The 21,379-nt window shown below is 38.5% G+C and overlaps 1 protein-coding gene across 2 annotated transcripts in view; it reads right to left on the bottom strand.

Annotated features, from left to right (window-relative positions):
• cbc (crowded by cid) overlaps positions 1–21,379 on the bottom strand; it is a 121,785-nt gene that overhangs the window by 42,847 nt on the left and 57,559 nt on the right. For both annotated transcript variants that reach the window (XR_010861062.2, XM_067154462.2), the window contains exons 5-6: positions 17,921–18,140; positions 16,058–16,151 (exon numbers count right to left, since the gene is read on the bottom strand). Coding sequence is in view for 1 of the 2 variants with exons in the window: in XM_067154462.2 (XP_067010563.1) it covers positions 16,058–16,151; positions 17,921–18,140 (314 nt within the window). In the remaining variant the exon portion in view is untranslated. The remainder of the gene's footprint in view (positions 1–16,057; positions 16,152–17,920; positions 18,141–21,379) is intronic.

Genomic DNA, 21,379 nt, shown 5'->3' with positions numbered 1-21,379 from the left:
AGATGGATAACCAAAAGAAACTTACAAGGATCTGGAAGAACAGAACAATAACAAACAACACAAAGATCTCACTTGTTAAGCACGTGTTTTCTGTCTTTCTATATGGTTGTGAAACGTTGACTCTAAACACTGGAGAATTGACGTATTCGAAACGTAGTGTTGGCACAGAATGCTATGTGTACAGTGGACTGAAAAATGAACTAATATTATGTCCATCACTGAGCAACTCGACATCTTCAAATGTCTTTCTTCCTGCATCATCAGAAAATCTTTCAGTTCTTTGAGCACATCAAAAGAAGAGAAGAAAGAAATCTTGAGAAATTGATCATGCAAGGTAAGTTGGAAGTTACAAGACCACAGGGAAGGGCAGTGATGATTAAATTAAGACACTCGCTGGTTTACCTCTGCAGCAGACCTTAAGAAGAGCTAAAAACTGAAGATGTGGAACAAAGTCTCTGTGAAATGTTAAGAATTTCTCTTTATTTTCTTTGACACGACAAAATTCCAAAAGGGCCGTGAAAGCATCAATATAAATTCTGAATGAGCTTGTTATGCATATTTTTTCTGTTACATGATTTGATATTTTTTCCCAAATAAATTTAGAAAATAGAGTGGTGATGGGAGATGATTGTTTTGTGCAACTAGACGACGATCCTCTCCTAACATTAGTCATGAGGGGGGAGGAAGAGGTCCGACACTTTGAAAAATGAAAGTATCGGCAAACGAAAGGGATGAGCCACCATGAGGGTGTGAAAATGAAAGACAACCCAGGCCTTGCAAACCTAATAGCATCGGGATCAGAAAAGAAGAAGGGTCGACCGAGGGAAGTAGGATAGGATAGATGACAGTGAGGAGCCTGGCACAAGTAAGTGGAAGCAATGCCATGACTCAGCTAAGGGCACTGTGGTTACCACCCACACTCCCAAGTTAGGAGCTCCTTGGGTTGCTTGCTTATTTGCTTACTTCCTTACTTATTTATTTATATATTTATTTTAGCAGTGGCGAAGTTAGGGCTCGTGGCGCTCTCTTACACTTAACCACATACATTACAGGATAAAACATATATAAAAGAAATGTCCTACTCAATTATAAAATCAAAGATAACTAAGCTAAATTACAGATCTGGAGAACATACAATGAAGAAAGAAACAAAGCTCAACAAATAAAATGAAATAAAAAGAAATCTGGAGCATAAAAGTAAGGAAGAGAAAAGAGGTCATAAAGGAAAAAAAGTAACATACAAATTGAAAAATATAAGCAACACATAATAAAGTAATGAAAATACAAGTACAGTAGAAGTCCGCAATAGCGAGTACGGCATATAACGAGAACACCGTTATAGCGACACTATATTTCTGTCCCTTCAAAATTCCTATATTAAACTATGTGTCATCCTTCGGTTACAGCGAGAGACCTATCACTGACGCATCCGTTATTACGAGCGATTAAGCGCGCGCGATTTTTCCGTTCCCGATATTTATGCACCCCAGCGATTATATTGCATGCGATCGATTACCTTCGGTATCGTTTCCTCCCTATGTCCACTAGCGAGTTTTCTCGTCGACATTCGAAGGCGATTACATGTAATAAATATCATTTTTGGTCCGTATTGATGATATTTGATTGAAATAATAACATTAAGTTATTTATTAGACCACCCAATCAATACAAAATCGTCTTGGATGATTTACATAAATTTGTTAGCTAATAGTGGTACATGTTTCGCCTTCCCTGAAGGCATCATCAGCCATAGTCTTAACCTTAAATTAAAAATAAGCGTCTAAATAACATGTAGTAATGAAATGAATTTTAAAATCTTGAAGAGATTTGAAGTAAAATAACATTAAAAATAACAATGATGGTTTGAAAATACAATGTGATGAGATATAATAGTGGAAGTATTAACAAAATTAACATTAGAAGGCTGCTGAAATAAGTACAATGGATAAAACAACAGATTGTTATACAACAAGTAGTAAGATTGCATAAAAGTAAAGTTGATAGTCTGGCGGTTATAATTAGACAATGGCGAAAAATCGTATATAATCAAAGTAAAGAAGAGAGAATAAACGTCAAAGTTAGTCGAGAGATCCGAAGTTAATCATGATCTTGAAGATAAAAGACGAAAGTCAGATGCATATGGTGAAGTTGTAGAACACGTTGAGGATATGAAGTTGGTGAATAGAAGTTGAAGAACAGTTTGAAATAGGATCACTATGGACCATCTCAAAATTTGAAGTGATGTTCAAATGTTGTAAATTGTGAGTTTGTATATATTCTAGTTGAAAAAGTATATAAAAGTGGAATCTGTAAAAGGAAGCAAGAAACGTAGAGTTAATTGTGTGAAAAGATATTTGAAAAATATTGAAGTAGAATCGTGTGCACTTACCATTTGACGGTGACAAAGATAGCCTGTAACATTATGAGTTAGAAGTATTTGCAACAGTAGACTTCTTGCTACGTGTGTTATAACTGAAGTTTTGTGCTGGAGGGGGATCTGTTTGCATTGACGTAACTGTTGGAGGGGGGCTGCTATTGGTGGGAGGGAAGGAAGAGAGTGTATTACTGCGCGTGTTGTAACGGTGTAAGGCTATTGGAGGGAGCGATGTTATGGTGGGTGTGGCTATGGGTTTATTGGTTGTACTTGAATTAGAGGTACTAGCGGCGGGGGGAAGGGAGGGGGGTATATTAGCTGTAGGGGAGGTGGGAACTCTAATTGACGTGAGGTTGAAGATTTTTAAGAATTTGTTGGTGAGGGAAGTTGATTCTCGTAATAAAATAAGAATCTGTTCATACAAGGGGCTTTTTTTATCAATAGTGTCATTTAGATTCTTATCTTTATTAAAATGTTGGTCGAGGAGAATAAATAAGTTTTCATATTCTGTCATGAGTTTGCTTTTATCGACTCTTTTTAGGATATGGAGGTCTTGTTCTATTGTGGTGAATTTATGCCCGGTGTCCCTCATATGGTTGGCCATTGCGGAAAATTTGTTGCGTCTTTGGGCATTGTAATGCTCGGCATATCTGGTAGAGAAGCTACGGCCAGTTTGGCCAACATAAGAAAAATTACATGTAGAGCATTTTAATCTGTATATTCCTGATCCAGAGTAACTATTGTCTATGATGTTAATAGAGTTGTGATTGAAGAATAAATTACGATTAGTGTTTTTTGTTGTGTAGGCTATTTTTATTTCGTGCTTCATTAATGAATTGGTTATCGGGTAAATGCTATGGTTAGTGAACGTGAATTTAGCGTATTTTGGTTTGACGGGTTTTAATGGAGTTAAATTGGTAGCTAGTTTCAGTTTGGTTTTATTGATGATTTTATCAATCATACTCGTGTTAAATCCATTGAATTTAGCTATTTCCTTGATGAATAGTAATTCTTTCTTTAAATTAATAGAGGACATAGGGATCTTTAATGCTCTATATATCAAACTGTGATAAGTGGCTTTTTTATGTGAGTTGGGATGTAAAGAATCATTTTTTATGGTTGTTGGAGAAAAGGTGGGTTTTCTGTATATTTGGAAGTCGAATTTGTTCAATGCTCGTGTGATTTTGATATCTAAGAAGTTCAAAGAGTTATTGAACTCATCTTCTTTAGTGAATTTAATATTATTATCTAAGTTGTTGAGAAATGATAGTATGTTATTGCTGTTGTTGATTTGTTTATCAATGATAGCTATGGTATCATCAACATAGCGATGCCAAAGACAGAGTCCGTTGATGTTATTAATAATCTTACTATGTTCGAGATTATCTAAGTATATATCGGCTAGTATTCCAGATAACGGGTCTCCCATCGCTAGACCTTCTTGTTTGTAACTTTTCTTATTGAAGGTAAAATAGTTGTTGTCTAAAACGAAATTAAGTAATTTTAACCATTCATCAATTTCGATTTTACTCACTGTGCTATGTTTCAACAGATTGTTTTTTATGATGTTAATAGTATTGTTGATAGGGATATTAGTATACATGTTGGTGATGTCAAAAGAACATAAAACGTGGTTTGGTTGTAGACTGAACTTATTTAGGGAATTACAAAGTTACAAGCTATCTTTGTCACCGTCAAATGGTAAGTGCACACGATTCTACTTCAATATTTTTCAAATATCTTTTCACACAATTAACTCTACGTTTCTTGCTTCCTTTTACAGATTCCACTTTTATATACTTTTTCAATTAGAATATCTATAAACTCACAATTTACAACATTTGAACATCACTTCAAATTTTGAGATGGTCCATAGTGATCCTATTTGAAACTGTTCTTCAACTTCTATTCACCAACTTCATATCCTCAACGTGTTCTACAACTTCACCATATGCATCTGACTTTCGTCTTTTATCTTCAAGATCACGATTAACTTCGGATCTCTCGACTAACTTTGACGTTTATTCTCTCTTCTTTACTTTGATTATATACGATTTTTCGCCATCGTCTAATTATAACCGCCAGACTATCAACTTTACTTTTATGCAATCTTACTACTTGTTGTATAACAATCTGTTGTTTTATCCATTGTACTTATTTCAGCAGCCTTCTAATGTTAATTTTGTTAATACTTCCACTATTATATCTCATCACATTGTATTTTCAAACCATCATTGTTATTTTTAATGTTATTTTACTTCAAATCTCTTCAAGATTTTAAAATTCATTTCATTACTACATGTTATTTAGACGCTTATTTTTAATTTAAGGTTAAGACTATGGCTGATGATGCCTTCAGGGAAGGCGAAACATGTACCACTATTAGCTAACAAATTTATGTAAATCATCCAAGACGATTTTGTATTGATTAGGTGGTCTAATAAATAACTTAATGTTATTATTTCAATTCGAAGGCGATGTCGGAGTCGGTTAGTAGTACCCATCGACTGCTGTTCCGTAAAGAAAATTCGAAATGAAAGAGGACAATTTCGCAATAAATGCGTAAATAACGTGTCCGATAACGGTTGTTAATTACATAAAATCAGCTTCATGGTCCGTATCGCACTTCAATAGATTCACAATTAAGTATTTAATTTATTTTCCACCTAGTCGATACAATGATTGCTTAAGGCAATTTTTAATGGTCAAAAGTGGTACATGTTTCGTATATTATCAACATCTTCAGCCACATAACACTGTTTAGATGAAAAATATATAAAATTGACAAAGTAATGCTTTAGAGGAAGTGTCCTTAAAATTAACATAAGATTGACAAGATTAAAACAAACAAATAACTCAAGAGAAAATATATAAATTATTTCTACAATAGAAAGCAGTCGTCAAGGAAACACTTGTACAATATTCCATAGAGAAATTGTCCTAATAAATATTCTTTTCTTAATAATTCATGAAAAAAGATCAATTTATAAATTAAAAATTATACAATTTATAAGTAATTATCGAAACGAAGAAATCCTGATATCACAGTGCGGCTCTTATTATTAATGTAGATGAAAATATAACTAATTCCTAGTTGTCAAATCTTATTAAGCCTGCTTTCCTTTGGAACAGTAACTCCTGTCATTCTTTCACAGTTTTGCGCCGGGTGTAATATTGATGATGCAATCTTCCTTGCTCTTGCACCTGAGGAGGTGGAGGAGCGGGATATATAGGTGTGTCAAGAACTTCCTTGCTGTCACCTATAGCTTCAACTGAGGAGGAACAAGTTGTAGGGCTATCTGTAGGTGGAGAAATTCCAATTCTTTTTTCGTGATCCTTCTCAAGCATTTTCAAATATACTAGAATTTGATAATATAATGGATTCTTATATTCTACAGCCTCATTAAGGTTATCATTTTTCTTTACAAGTTGGTCTAGATGAATGTACAGGTCTTCATATGTGTTCATTAAGCTGCCCTTTTTTAACTTTTTTATGATTCCAAATTGGAACATGTGAATGCTGAAAAACATAGAAGATTCTCAGCAATGGGATCACACATGACTGCCACAGGTCATAAATTTACCAACATAGAACAAGACCTGACCATCATAAAAAAGTTAAAAAAGGGCAGCTTAATGAACACATATGAAGACCTGTACATTCATCTAGACCAACTTGTAAAGAAAAATGATAACCTTAATGAGGCTGTAGAATATAAGAATCCATTATATTATCAAATTCTAGTATATTTGAAAATGCCTGAGAAGGATCACGAAAAAAGAATTGGAATTTCTCCACCTACAGATAGCCCTACAACTTGTTCCTCCTCAGTTGAAGCTATAGGTGACAGCAAGGAAGTTCTTGACACACCTATATCCCCCGCTCCTCCACCTCCTCAGGTGCAAGAGCAAGGAAGATTGCATCATCAATATTACACCCGGCGCAAAACTGTGAAAGAATGACAGGAGTTACTGTTCCAAAGGAAAGCAGGCTTAATAAGATTTGACAACTAGGAATTAGTTATATTTTCATCTACATTAATAATAAGAGCCGCACTGTGATATCAGGATTTCTTCGTTTCGATAATTACTTATAAATTGTATAATTTTTAATTTATAAATTGATCTTTTTTCATGAATTATTAAGAAAAGAATATTTATTAGGACAATTTCTCTATGGAATATTGTACAAGTGTTTCCTTGACGACTGCTTTCTATTGTAGAAATAATTTATATATTTTCTCTTGAGTTATTTGTTTGTTTTAATCTTGTCAATCTTATGTTAATTTTAAGGACACTTCCTCTAAAGCATTACTTTGTCAATTTTATATATTTTTCATCTAAACAGTGTTATGTGGCTGAAGATGTTGATAATATACGAAACATGTACCACTTTTGACCATTAAAAATTGCCTTAAGCAATCATTGTATCGACTAGGTGGAAAATAAATTAAATACTTAATTGTGAATCGACGGTTGTTAACTCGTTAAAAGTAAGGGCTGACTAAATGGCTGCTTAATTTTAAGGCTAAATACTGCAATTTAGTAAGAATGGGATACACCTCGAGATATGGTAGAGTGCATAACTGATTTCAGAGGTTAGTTTCTATTTTCTCGCGTCTGGATAAATTACGGAAAAGCTATTATGAACATTTATAGCGAGAAGGTTATCATTTCTCTACTGGCGCTTGAAGTGTGATTTCATCATACGTATAATACGGGTAAGTTAGGATAGGTGACGCTGTTTGAATAAGAAAACTGAAACATTGGCTACAAAATGCAATCGATCATCTTCGGTACGGTATAGTTTTCTCACTATGTGCATTTACGAGCTCTCTCGTTGACATTCGAAAGCGATGTTGGAGTCGATTAGTAATTCCCATCGACTGCTATTCTCTAAAAAAAAAAAAAAAAAAAAAAATCGAAATGAAAGAGGTTAACACATTTTCGTAATAAATGCGTAAATAACGTGGCCGATAGCAGTTGTTAACTCGTTAAAAATAAAGGCTGTGGTAAACGATCTTTTAATTTTCATGTTACATATGGAAATTAAGTAAGAATGTGATACACCTCAAGATATGGCAAAGTACATCACTGATATCAAAAGATAGTTCATATCTTCTCGCGTCTAGTTAAATTTCGCAAAGGCTATTTACATGTAAATTTTTAGCGAGGAGGTTATCATTTTTATACATGTGTTCCAAATATGTTTTCATGTTACATATACGGTCAGGTTAGGTGACGCCGTTTGAAGAAGAAAACTGAAGTGTTTGCCACAGAAACCTCTGAAGTGATACCGTATTTCTCCGAATCCAAGACGACGGTTTTTTTCCTCTCAGAATCAGTAAGTTAACGGATACCACTGGCAACTACCGCGGTAACTACGCTGCTTCTTTTCACCACCTCACGCGCACGCATACACAAAACTCTGTTGCAAGCTGTCCACTTCATGGCCGTATCGATGAGTATAATCAACAAATTAATCTAAAAAGCCACCTAATCGATACTTTATTTCTTTTGCCTTTGGCAAACTTAAAAATACATTAACAAACACAGTACATGTTTTGACCACTTAGTGGTCATCTTCAGCTGTATATAAAAAATCTTAGATGATAACATTTAAAAGTAAGCACATTGGATCTTAAAACTATATCCCATGGGAATCCAAAAACTATTGTTCTAGATGCTTTAAATGAAACGGAAGATGGGAGGGGGGGGGGGGGTAAGGAGATTGTAAACGATACTGTAATTTAAGTATCATTCACATAAATCTCCTTACCCCCAACCCCCCCCCCAATCTTCCATTTCATTTAAAGCATCTAGAACAATAGTTTTTGGATTCCCATGGGATATAGTTTTAAGATCCAATGTGCTTGCTTTTAAATGTTATCATCTAAGATTTTTTATATACAGCTGAAGATGACCACTACGTGGTCGAAACATGTACTGTGTTTGTTAATGTATTTTTAAGTTTGCCAAAGGCAAAAGAAATAAAGTATCGATTAGGTGGCTGTTTAGATTAATTTGTTGATCACACAAAACTCGTTGACAATAAACAACCGCCTCTTTATCATGCATCGCTAGCCGCGACAATGGGTTGTATAGTGCCTGTGTGTAACGTCACTGGATCTCGGGAAATAGTGAAGAGAGAATGACGTTCTATTAGCCTCTACAAAAACGTTTCTCAAATCTGCAGAATGGCATCAAAACATGGGAGCCTTCGAATTCTTAGACAGGCCGGCTACTCAGTGGCAGACTTATAACGCGTCCATTGTACTTGACGCTTAGTAAAATTAAGTTTTATAGACAGCAGGAATATTTTCGTGATGGATAGTCGTATTGTAAAGATCCATGGAAAAGGTATTGCCGGCAAATTTTCAAACGGTTCTCGTCGATGTTATGATACCACTTTTAAGTTACGGTAATGGTTATTAAACACTCGGAAATGTAAAGTAATTGTGCAGCCGCAAGAAAATACGGCATAGGCCTAACTAAAGCCAATATTTGGCGTTAGCGTGAAGACAAAGAGCTAAAAAAATGCGTACGGTACAAAAAATGCATTCAGCGGTGCGCAACAAGGACGCTTTAAAGAAGTCGAAGATGAAATTGTGAGGTATGTGCACGAAAATCGCAAGGGCGGAATGGCCATATTGTGGCGCATTAAACTCGTTCGTTGACCTTCAATGTCCGCGATTAGGCCTATACAGTACATCGCTAAGCGGCAAGCGAGACGTGCGTGCAGCGGTAGCCGGTTATATCTGACGCTGAGTAAAAGTAACAGTTTTATAGACAGCAAGAATAATTTCCTGATGCATTGTCGTATTGTAGAGCCGCATGGAATAGGTATTGCCGGCAAATTTTCAACAGGTTCTCTTCGGTATTATTATGCCAATTATAAGTTAGTGGTTGTTAAACCTGCGGAAATAAAGAATAATTTGTGCAGCCACAAAAAATACGGCATGACGAAAGCCAATGTTCGGCGTTTAAAATTAGTCTGAAATGCGTAGGCCTACTGTACAACAAAGGCATTCATATGATTTTACAAAATACTTTTGAGCCTGATTTTAATTTTTTGAAGGAAAAATTGGGGTTTGTGTTGGATTCGTAGAAATACGATACTATATATTTTTCAGAATGAAATTAAACATACACTTTCACGTAGTATTGGATTTCGAAAAATAACAAGTAAGCCGTAGTGTGTATCATATGCGGAAACGCAAGTTTTCAACAAACCGATTGCCGTTACATACCAAATTTTAATGTGTATGGATTTTTTCCGACTTTTATACAAAAATCGGATATAACGACAATCCGCTATAGCGGGTAAATTTCTCGCCGTTGTGAATTCTCGCTATAACGGACTTCTACTGTATGACCATAAACAGTGATCTATGTACAAGAGATAAAAGCTAAATATTATGTACATTTACACTATAACAATAAAAATAATAATAACAAACCTAATATTAATTTTAAGTAACAACAGCGTTCTTCAGCAATATAGCCCATAGCTTCTACCACTGCTGAATGCGTTGATACTGCTGCGCAGATCTCATCGGTTTAATTTTCATCCTTGGGTTCTTGCTCATTACTGTCAATCATCAGCTGTTCATGAATTTTGTCTACCATCTGCACTTCGCACGTAGCAACATTGTCATCACATTCAATATACGTTGCAAGGCCCATGTCTTCTTCATCTGTTACAAGCTGATCACATTCTTCATCCATATCATCAGTGCTTTTCATCATTTCCATTGAAATAACATCAGTTGCTGAACGAACGAAGCCTGCTTTGCGGAAACAGTTTCAAACTGTGGTCTTGTTTACTGATACCCACGCAGATTTTAAGAAATGCATGGCATCCAAAATTGTGATTTTACGTGAAGCTGTTTCCATGAATGCCAATCTCTTCGGCACGAGAATTTTCCTATATTTCTGCTTCACACACCGTATGATGCCCTAGTCCAGTGGTTGGAGATGGCTTGTAGAATTCACGGGAAGAAATAAGATATGTCAACTGAGTGCGCGGCACAGCGGTCAATGAACAATATGATTTTTCTCTGCCGCACCTCCATTCTGGCATCTTGAAGCTCTCAAAAATTGATGACGTCATCCAAGCATTGGTATTTGCTGTGTACTGGCATGGAAAGGTACGCACATTCTTAAAACTGAGCAGATATTTCCAATTGCCTATGATGAGCGGTGTCAATTTCTCCGTAACACTCTCACTGCAGCATAATAGCGCTGTCAGTCTCTCTTTACTGAGTTTACCTCCATGGGTATTTTTCTCACCCTTGAACGCATACATTTTATCAGAGTTTACCTCCATGGGTATTTTTCTCACCCTTGAATGCATACATTTTATCAGGAAGAAGCTGGAAAAATAGCCCAGCTTCATCTGCATTAAAAACATCATCAGGGCTATAGTCCTTTAAGATTTCCGGCAGTGTCATATCTCTCCAAGTCTGAACAGTATCGATACTTACACTGGCAGCCTCCCCACGTATGGATTTATATGAAAGTTTATTCCTTTATTTAGATGCCTTGAAGTTTCATAATCCCTTTTTGGCAGCTAAATGTGATGCCTTGGCCTGAATCAATGTTCTATCAATAGGAATATTCGAAGCCTGAGCTTGTTTAAACCAGTTCACCTTCTAAAGCTGGAAACTGGCTTTTACGGACAAGTCTCATTTGGCTGCTTCCTCCTGCCAGACAGGCATCCTCAATCTTCTTTCAGTTGCTTACAATAGTATTTAAAGTTGTATAATGTAGAAAGTTTGACCTGGCTGGAAGTGGAGACAGCAATATGTAAAATGAAAAACAAGTCTGCAGGATTGGATGAGTTCAGTGTGGACATGATCAAAGCTCTTGGAGAACCTGGAATACAATGGTTGTCTCTCTCTTTGAGCCCAACCCTTCATAAGGGTGTAGTGACATTACACGACAAGCCTTTTGGTGATCTGCCTCCCGGAGTCTCTGTTTTGGGCATGGTGACTTGCTTGCTATAAGCTCATCATGGTCATGCTCTTCATCTGGTCCATCCATCATAACAGTGCTCGTCCTCCAGGTCTTCAGCCGTCGACTTTTCCCTTTATGATAAGTATTTCCATTGCCTCCTGTCTCCTGGCAATATGACCAAAATATTCAAGTTGTTTTAGTTTATAAGGGTCGACAGTCTTGTTCTGATGCCGAGCTGTTGCAGGATGGATTCATTAGTATGGTGTGCTGTCCATGGTATTCGCAGTAATGTCCTATAGCACCACATTTCTAGAGCATCAATCCTGCGGCGATCCGCCATCTTCATCGTCCAAGTTTCTGCTTCATAGGTTGCGATAGGGAAGGACATTATATATATATATATATATATATTGGTATTATAAATTTACTCATTCGGAACAAATATTTCAGATTCCCTATGGGAATCAACATCTATATCAACTGATGGCCAAGCAGGCATCAATTTTTGGTAATGAGACAAAGTCTCTCATAGTGCATTGACACTGCCGCTGCCTACAAAGCCTATGCAGTGGCCTCCACAGTATGCACTGGCCAGCGTCTTGGTAGGTGTGCTAGGTACCAACTGATGAGCCCAGCCTAGCACACGGGGGCGAAACACTGGCAGCCAGGAATGAGGTAGCTGGAAAATTTATAGTGTCCAATAACGGACCATATACGTTGGTATTATAGATTTACTCATTCAGAACAAATATTTCAGATTCCCTATGGGAATCAACATCTTTATCAAGAATGCTTTTTGAAAAATATTCAGACAAGAATAGAACGGTTATAGTTGCATTCTTGGATATTGAGAAGGCAAGATGAGATCATAGCTCGAGTAAAACAACTACATCGAGAGACAAAGAGCTGTGTGCAAATTCAAAGAGACAGGTCAAACTGTTTTGAAACCAAGAGCAGAGTCCAACAAGGAAGTTGTCTATCACCAGTTCTCTTCATCACTATAATGGATGAGGTTATAAAAGCAGTGAAATTGAAGGATCAGACAACAAATGCACTTATATGTGCTGATGATGTTATGCTATCGGGTGAGACAGAAGCAGAAGTTCAAGCTAAACTAGATCTTTGGGAAGAAGAATTTGAAAGAATGGGAATGATTATCAACCTAACTAAAACCGGCAGTTTAGTGATGAGTCGAAATCCTGAAGCAGTCCACCTGCGAGTGCAAAATGAAGAAGAAGACATTATCAATAACTTCAAATACTTAGGGAACTTCATTTCTTCTGACAATACCATAAACCAAGTTGTTTTTTTTTTGTTTTTTTTTTTGCGTCGCACCGACACAGACAGGTCTTATGGCGACGATGGGACAGGAAGGAGCTAGGAGTGGGAAGGAAGCGGCCATGGCCTTAATTAGGTACAGCCCCAGCATTTGCCTGGTGTGAAAATGGGAAACCATGGAAAACCATCTTTAGGGCTGCCGACAGTGGGGCTCGAACCCACTATATCCTGAATACTGGATACTGGCCAGATTTAAGCGACTGCAGCTATCAATGATATAGATGTTGATTCCCATAGAGAATCTGAAATATTTGTCCTGAATGAGCAAATTTATAATACCAATATAAATGGTCCGTTATTGGACATTATAAATTTTCCAGCTAGCTCATTCTTGGTTGCCAGCGTTTCGCCCTTGTGTGCTAGGGTGGGCTCGTCAGTTGGTACCTAGCACACCTACCAATACGCTGGCTAGTGCATACCGTGGAGGCCACTGCGTAGGCTAACTGGAGCCACCGGCAGTGCCAATGCACTAAGAGACTTTGTCTCATCACTAAAAATTGATGCCTGCTTGGCCATCAGATGATATAGATGTTGATTCCCATAGGGAATCTGAAATATTTGTCCTGAATGAGCAAATTTATAATACCAATATAAATGGTCCGTTATTGGACATTATAAATTTTCCAACTAGCTCATTCTTGGTTGCCAGCGTTTCGCCCTCGTGTGCTAGGGTGGGCTCGTCAGTTGGTACCTAGCACACCTACCAATACGCTGGCTAGTGCATACCGTGGAGGCCACTGCGTAGATTAACTGGAGCCACCGGCAGTGCCAATGCACTAAGAGACTTTGTCTCATCACTAAAAATTGATGCCTGCTTGGCCATCAGATGATATAGATGTTGATTCCCATAGGGAATCTGAAATATTTGTCCTGAATGAGCAAATTTATAATACCAATATAAATGGTCCGTTATTGGACATTATAAATTTTCCAGCTAGCTCATTCTTGGTTGCCAGCTCGGTAAAACCAAGAAATAGGGAATAGAATACAAGCTGCATAAAAATTCTACCACTCCGTCAATTACTTTGGGATGACTCATTTCTCCAAGCTTGCAAGCTCACGCTGTACAAAACATACCTTGTACCAATTCCTACATATGGATTGGAAGCAGCAACGTTGACTAGATCTGCACAAAGTCGCCTACATGCCACTGAAATGAAGGTCCTTCGGTCATGTCTCCAAACGACAAGGAGAGACAAAATAAGGAATGAAAGCATTCAGCAACAACTTGGTTTGGACAGGAGCCTGTTGGAAACCTTAGAATTAAGCAGATTACAATGGTATGGACATTGGAGAAGGATGGCTCCAACTAGGAACCCAAGAGGAATGTTGTTGGTAAGAAGCTCAGAGGGAGGCCTCGTGATAGTCAGAAAAAGTACATTTTCAAAGACCTTGCCAAACGTGACGTAAATTGGCAGCAAAAGGTAGAACATCAGCTGTGGATGGACAGAATGAACTGGAAGAGTCTCGTAAACACCTACACCTGGCTTGCTGGAGCGGAAAATCGATTATGATAATGACGATGTATGAATGTCCAAAATCCGGGCAATTTGCACACATTGCATGTGCAGATTAGCATCCACTTCATCAAAAAAAAAAAAATTTTCATCATTGGTAAACTGTCTGCCTTTCTTCTTCTCCATAACTGAATGTCCTACAAACCACTAGTCCAACGCTTAAGTACAATAGGCCTAATTCACTAACGTAAAATTATGCGCTACACGTCAGCTGTATACGTAAGTACAGTAGGCCTAATTTACATATGTTACACAATTCACTTACGAACGAAAATTAAGCACCAATATTAAGTTACAACACTCAGACGGTGTACTGTTGCACTATCGAAACTTCCACAGCAAAGACTGTCTTGGGACAAATACACTATAGACAATACTGAATTCGTATTCTGCCGTACTAAACCGAGAGACACGTTGACAGTGGGGCACCTGGTGGCCCGATCTTAAACATCAGGTGGCAAGATTCAAACTGCAAAAGTTGCATGTTGAAATAATGAAACTCAATAATGATTTTGTTTTGTCCGAATCATTGGCTGAATAGTCAGCAATGAGGGCTTCGGTTCAGAAGAACCCACATCCGATTCCTGGTGGGATCGGGGATTTTAATCGTGTCTAATTGATTCTTCTGGCTCGGGGACTGGGTGTTTGTGTTTGTTCCAACACGTTTCTCTTCATATTCAGACAACACACTACACTTTTAACCACATACAATAGAGATTACTAGACCTCAGATTGTCAGGTGCTTAAATGTTATTTTAGCTGCTTAAAATAGACTCTCAAATAGGTTCTAAAATATTTTTATTCAGCTTCAATTTTAGGTGAGGGGCTGCCTGGCCGAGGCGGTAAAGGCGTGCTCGGTCCACCCCGCAGGATGCGGGTTCGATTCTCCGTCATGAAATCAAAAACATTAAGAAATTAAATTTCCACCTCCGGAGGTGCACATGGCCCAGAGGTTCACTCAGCCTACACCAGGTTAATTCCTGGGGGCAAAGACGACCCCACCAAGTGCCGAGTTACGGATAGTGGAAGCCTTTATCTTCCATCCTCCAAAGGCCTTCATGGCCTGCACAGAGATGAATTTTTCAATTTTAGGTATTTTAATAGGCATCAATTAAAATGCCATGTTTTTCTAAATTGATAATAACTCCTTAGGGGGAAATATAAAACAATTTTCGCTCACCTCTTTGCTCCAAACGTCACAGAATATAATTTTACCTCCCGACGTGAAATAGGGAATCTTCTGTAACCACTTTTTAATTAAAGACGACGTGGAACCTGACACTTTCGGCATAATTCATAGAGTATAGTGTACTACTAGACTCAGTTTCAAGGCGTCCCGCTAGGTGCGCTGGCTATCAATGTCTTGCGATATCTCGCAAAGTGACACATGTATTTGCTTGGGACTGATACTACTGTAGCCAAGGTAACTAGAATACTATCCCCTGTAGCTGTAGGTCAACACACTACCGCACTATGTTGTCCGGGTAGTCTGCGACCGTAAAAATTAAGTTCTCTACCAAATCCTTACCCAGGCCAGCTACTGCTGGCGAGTCGTGCGCGCAACTTTGTCTGGAACACTAATTTAAATTCTTTATGGTGGGAGTTACGAACGTACTAAAGAGTGACAAAGTGCTATCCAGGTTTCTTTAGCATGTATTTAATAGGACAAGAACTGGAACTTGGGAATAATGATGTAATAACCAGGGAGAGAGAGACGTCCTAACCACTTTCAACTGCATAAAATTGAATTAATTACAGAGGTTTAGAACAGGTGACCCTACATATCTGTCATCTCTTTTGCCCACAAAGGCACAACAGATAAGACAAGGATCCCTTAACTATTGTTTCAACATTGATACTCTTTACTTACACACAAACAAATCCCGCACAGTTACTCCGAATGACGTCATCCTCCGTGGAAGCTGCAAAACTCACAGCCAGAATGTGGTGGAGCAGATTTGGACCTGCATAGAGCACACAACAGCATTTTACCAATTTGATTTATCATATTAATAATCACTTTATCCATAAAGTCGACATACGAATTTATCACCCACTGAACACAATGAAACTACTTGGGGCTCCAATTTCAGCAGCCTAGGTTTTTCTCTGATCTGAAGGATCTGTAGCTTACTTTTTACTTCCATATAAATTTTAAAAATTGTTTCTTTAGTTGTAAAATTACAGTTTATATAATATTTCAAATATTATAGTACCTCTTTTCTAATTTGTGGGATAATGATGTAATATTTCAATACACCAATCATCAGTCAACACAATACTCGATCATGTTTTTCAAGCTTATGGTTTTGAGCACAACTATCCCAACTCACCAGTATTCACAGGTGACCGACCACCACAGAAAACAACATGCAACTGAGAACATCGCCTGAGAAGAGTGGGATCATCCTCGACAACAGGCGTATTGAATTCTAGGTGTCTTTCAGTTGGGTTCCTAGATGCCATGGAGTTGTAGATGTGAACAAACAATCTCCTACAATGTCACAAGGATGCCGGGGTTTTATGTGCAGCAGGATTGTGCCCAACACCAAGATACATGTAGGACATCATTACAGGACCCTGGATCCAGGTCCATGGCTGAACGGTTAGTGTGCTGACCTTTGATCACAGGGGTCCTGGGTTCGATTCCCGGCAGGGTCGGGAGTTTTACCATCATTGGTTAATTTTGCTGGCACGGGGGCTGGGTGTATGTGTTGTCTTCATCATCATTTCATTCTCATCACAACATCTATGGAAGTCAAATCAAAACACCTGCACCTGGCAAGCCAAACATGTCCTCAGACACTCCCGGCACTAAAAGCCATTTCATGACAGACCCCTGGGTCCACACCATATATACTGGTGCTTGGCTGAAGGAAATTTAGTCTTACAGTGCCCCAAAAAAAGTTCTGCCACTTACACCCACCGTTATCTCTGTTTACAGCGGTGTCATGCAAGCACTTCAATCTTGCCTTTGCTGTTGCGTGACACACCATCCCCACTGCTGCTGTGCTAGTCTGCAGGTGGGGTCTATCGCTTACAATAGTCTGTTACCCATAGTAATGATATGAGGATAACTGAAAGCACAGCAATATGTGCGGGACATCCTGCAGTGGACTTCCCAGAGGCATTTTTCAGCTTGATAATGCTTGTCCGCACACGTAAGGATATCAGAGGTATGCCTCCACAACACTGCCGTACTTCCGTGACCAGCCGATCACCGGATTTATCGCCCACTGAACACAATGAAACTACTTGGGGCTCCAACAGCCTAGGTTTTTCTCTGATCTGAAGGATCTGTTGTAGCAAATATGGAGAGGTATGCCTTGGGGATATTATGTAAAAATTGTATTCCTACACATCCACTTGTACCTCGTCCTGTATCCATGATAAAGGGGAAGTCTCCCTTCAAGTGTCCAGTGTTCTGCAATAAACTATCCTCATGCTCTGATATTGTAATCTCCCTTCAAGTGTTCAATGTTCTGCAATAACGTATCCTCACGCTCTGATATTGTAATCTCCCTTCACGTGTTCAGTGTTCTGCAATAGCGTATCCTCATGCTCTGATATTGATCACTTAATTAACACCCAGATCAAGTTTCATACAGTTCCAAATGCTCAAAAAAAATTTCTAATAAAAATACTGCTTTGAAATATTTATAGAATGAATTAGAAACAAGAGCCACTCAGGGAAGATTAATGTTTTTATATTAACCACTCACTTGGTACTTACCACAAGCCACAGAAACTAGTTTGGTAAGGTTATCCTCAGCCTTCATGCCCAGAGGCATGCACGAGTCTGGTAAGGCTGGAGCTCCGATTTTGTATATCTTGACATCGGTGAAGCGTACATCAAATGAGTGAGGATATAAGGGAGAGCGCAATCCGTAGAAATATTCTCGCACTCTGCTGTCTCGTGCTTCGGCTCTCGTGCTTGAACTTCGCTCCACTACCTGAAACACATTTGGTTCATCACAAGAAGCTAGTAGGTACTTGCAATGTACTGCTTCATTATGGGTCACATAGAAGACTGGATTAGAATTACAGAGGTGTACCCCGAGTACACTTCAGAGAGTTTATATTTTATAACTGTTACATTCTTCAATCTGCTGAAACTAACTTTGAGTAAATACATTTATAAACTACCTGAAAACATATTGTAACTTAAAAAATAAAAACAACTTAATATATATATATGCATTAGGCCCTCTGAGGAGCACGTAGAACCATTAGTTAGCATTCTTCTTCTTGTTTCTCTTATCCTCCCAAAACTTCTTCATCGTCGCACTGTGAGTCTATCGTCTTTCTTGAGTCCATGCCTCCTGGAGTTTCAAGTTTCTTGTACATTGTCTGGCTTCAAAGCTGTGCAAGTTAATTTTGTGTCTAAATGTAGCCCGTGTAGTTGTCAGTGGGTCAACGCCGACTTCTGCGAGATCTTTTTTGGTGTCAGCAAGCCACCGTACTTTATTTTGTCGGGTTCCGCTGATAATGAGGAAGATTTTCTTGGTCAGTCGCGAGTCGTCTATTCGTGCTAGATGTCCGTAGAATTGCATACATCTTTTCCGGGCGATTGAAGTGAATCTTTCGGTCAGCGAGTAGAGTTTTTCCGAGCTTTTTCGCATCCATATTCCATCTTGGAACTTTGGTCCAAATATTTTCCTAAGTATTTGCCGTTCCATTTTCTCGATGCCATGTTTTTTTCTTGAAAGCCGGGCTGAGTGGCTCAGACAGTTGAGGCGCTGGCCTTCTGACCCCAGCATGGCAGGTTCGATCCTGGCTCGTGGTATTTGAAGGTGTTCAAATAGGTCAGCCTCGTGTCGGTTGATTTACTGACACATAAAAGAACTCCTGTGGGACTAAATTCTGGCACCTCCGAGTCTCCGAAAACCGTAAAAGTAGTTGGTGGGACGTAAAGCAAATAACATCATTATTATGTTCTTGAAAGAATATCATTAGATTGTATCAAATCACACTGAAATATTTAGGAATAAATATTTATGTTTATTTCTGTTTAAATACACTGAGTTTCTCTCGTTGGTTGGCCAACAGGTGCGCCCGGCTTATCTGCCTCCTGTTGACTCATCACTTCCCGTTAAACAGCACAGCGATAACATGGAAATCCCCGCACTTCGCAGTTCAGGTCCGTCCTTAGAACGTGTATTAAGTGTTGATCTGTTGCTCCAACTGATCTTGAGATGTGAAGTGTCACTTCGGGGTATAATTCTCATAATGCCTCCACATGTGTACATGGTAGAAGAAAGGGTATTTATGTGCGATAATTACGTGAAAACAGAGTCTTGCAAGGAAGTTGTTAGGCGATTTGTAACACAATTTCCAGATGTACGCCCTCCACAAAGAGAGACAGTGCGGAGACTCCTAAACAAATTGAGAGAAAGTGGTTCTTTACTCAATAAGCATACACCTAATGACACATTAAACTTAATTGAAGAAATTTTTGTAGACCGTGTTATTAGTACGGACTTATGGCCATGACAATCCCCAGATTTAACTGTTTGTTACTTTCATTTATTGGGGAGGTTAAAAAAGAAAGTGTATGCAAGAAATCCTCACACATTGGACGAACTGAAAGAACATATCCCGAGAGAAACAGCCTCAATTACAGAAGGTGAACTTATGCATGTGAATCGGAGTTTTCTAAGACGATGCCAGAAATCTGTGGATGCAGGAGGAGAACATTTCCAACATCTCCTGTCATAAGGTACGAGCTTTTAAATTGTTATCTCATGCCATGCTGTCCTTGTTGCTATGCCACGGAGCGGAACAACGGACGTGCCTGCCGGCCAACCGATAAGAGAAACTCACTGTAATTAGGAACTTGAAATCTGGAACTTATCTTAACCCATTCCAGTCTGGGCCTGAACATCCCTAACAAACGTTCTGGACTGGGCATTTTGAAAAATGATATCTCTGTACCTATACAAGATATTTGCATGATTCTTTTTTCCTTGTGTTTGTTTGAGCATCTAGTTTTGAAAAATGTTGTTTGTTTCACGTCAAGTATTGCTTAAGATTTTAAAATTGTTTATATGTTATACCTTTTTTGCAGCAGCAAAAGCAGCAGGGATGGATGAAATATGTGTGGAAATGATAAAGGCAACAGCACCTACTGGTCTACATTGGTTGTAAGGCTGCTAAGGTCTATATGGAGGAAGCAGCAAGTACCTGATGATTGGTGTAAAGGTGTAATAATACCAGTATTTAAGAAAAGTGACAGGAAGGTATGTGACAATTATCAAGGAATCACGAGTAGCCAAAATATTGGAGAGAATAACAGAAAAGAGGATGAGAAGAAGAAGAACAGTATGGACTGCCACAGGGCAGGTCAACGATAGACCCTGTATTTGGCATGAGATTATTGATGGAAAAACAGTGGAAATATGGAAACGATCTCGTGAAGGTATTCCTCGATCTAGAGAAGGCATACAATAGTGTTAATAGAGAAAAGGTGTGGGAAACCCTGGAAAGAAAAGGATGTGGAAGGCAATCTAGGGAACAAGTGAAAGCAATGTATAAGAATTGCTTCAGTTGTGTCCAGACTCCAGTAGGGAGAACAGATTGGTTCAGAAAGCAAACTGGACTAAGACATGGAACTGTATTGTCTCCACTTGTGTTTATAACAGTTGTGAATGAAATTCTAAAGGAAACAAAGGCAAGATATGGAGGGGATATGCAAATATTGTTGTTTGCAGATGACATAGTGATCTGGGGAGTCAACAATACAAAGTGCAAATTAAACTAGAGGCTTTAAATGCCAATATTGAGAAAAATGGTATGAAAATCTGTGTGGAGACGAGCAAACATTGGTGATGACAAGAGGAGAAAGGAATCGTTAGTATCAGGGGACAAAACCTTGAGGTTGTTGAATATTTTAAATATCTGGGAAGTGAACTAACGCAAGATGCAAGGCTGGATAAGGAGATCAGCAGAAGGGTACAAGCGGGAAATATGTTCTACTAGAAAGTAAGGAAACTGGTGTGGAACTGAGAAGTTTCTATGAAATGTAAAGAGATAATGTACGTCTGCATCAGAGACTTGGGCTTTGGCAGCAAGAAATAAGAGTAAAATTCAGGCCAGTGAGAGGATAGCTGAGGAGTATGGTGGGGAAGACAAGGAGAGACAGAGTAAGAAATGTTGAGGACAGGTGTAGAAAAACTGAGTGATATGATGTAGA

Source organism: Anabrus simplex, chromosome 10 (assembly GCF_040414725.1).
Source record: "Anabrus simplex isolate iqAnaSimp1 chromosome 10, ASM4041472v1, whole genome shotgun sequence".
NCBI lineage: Eukaryota > Metazoa > Arthropoda > Insecta > Orthoptera > Tettigoniidae > Anabrus > Anabrus simplex.
This window is presented reverse-complemented; position numbering and strand designations above follow the sequence as displayed.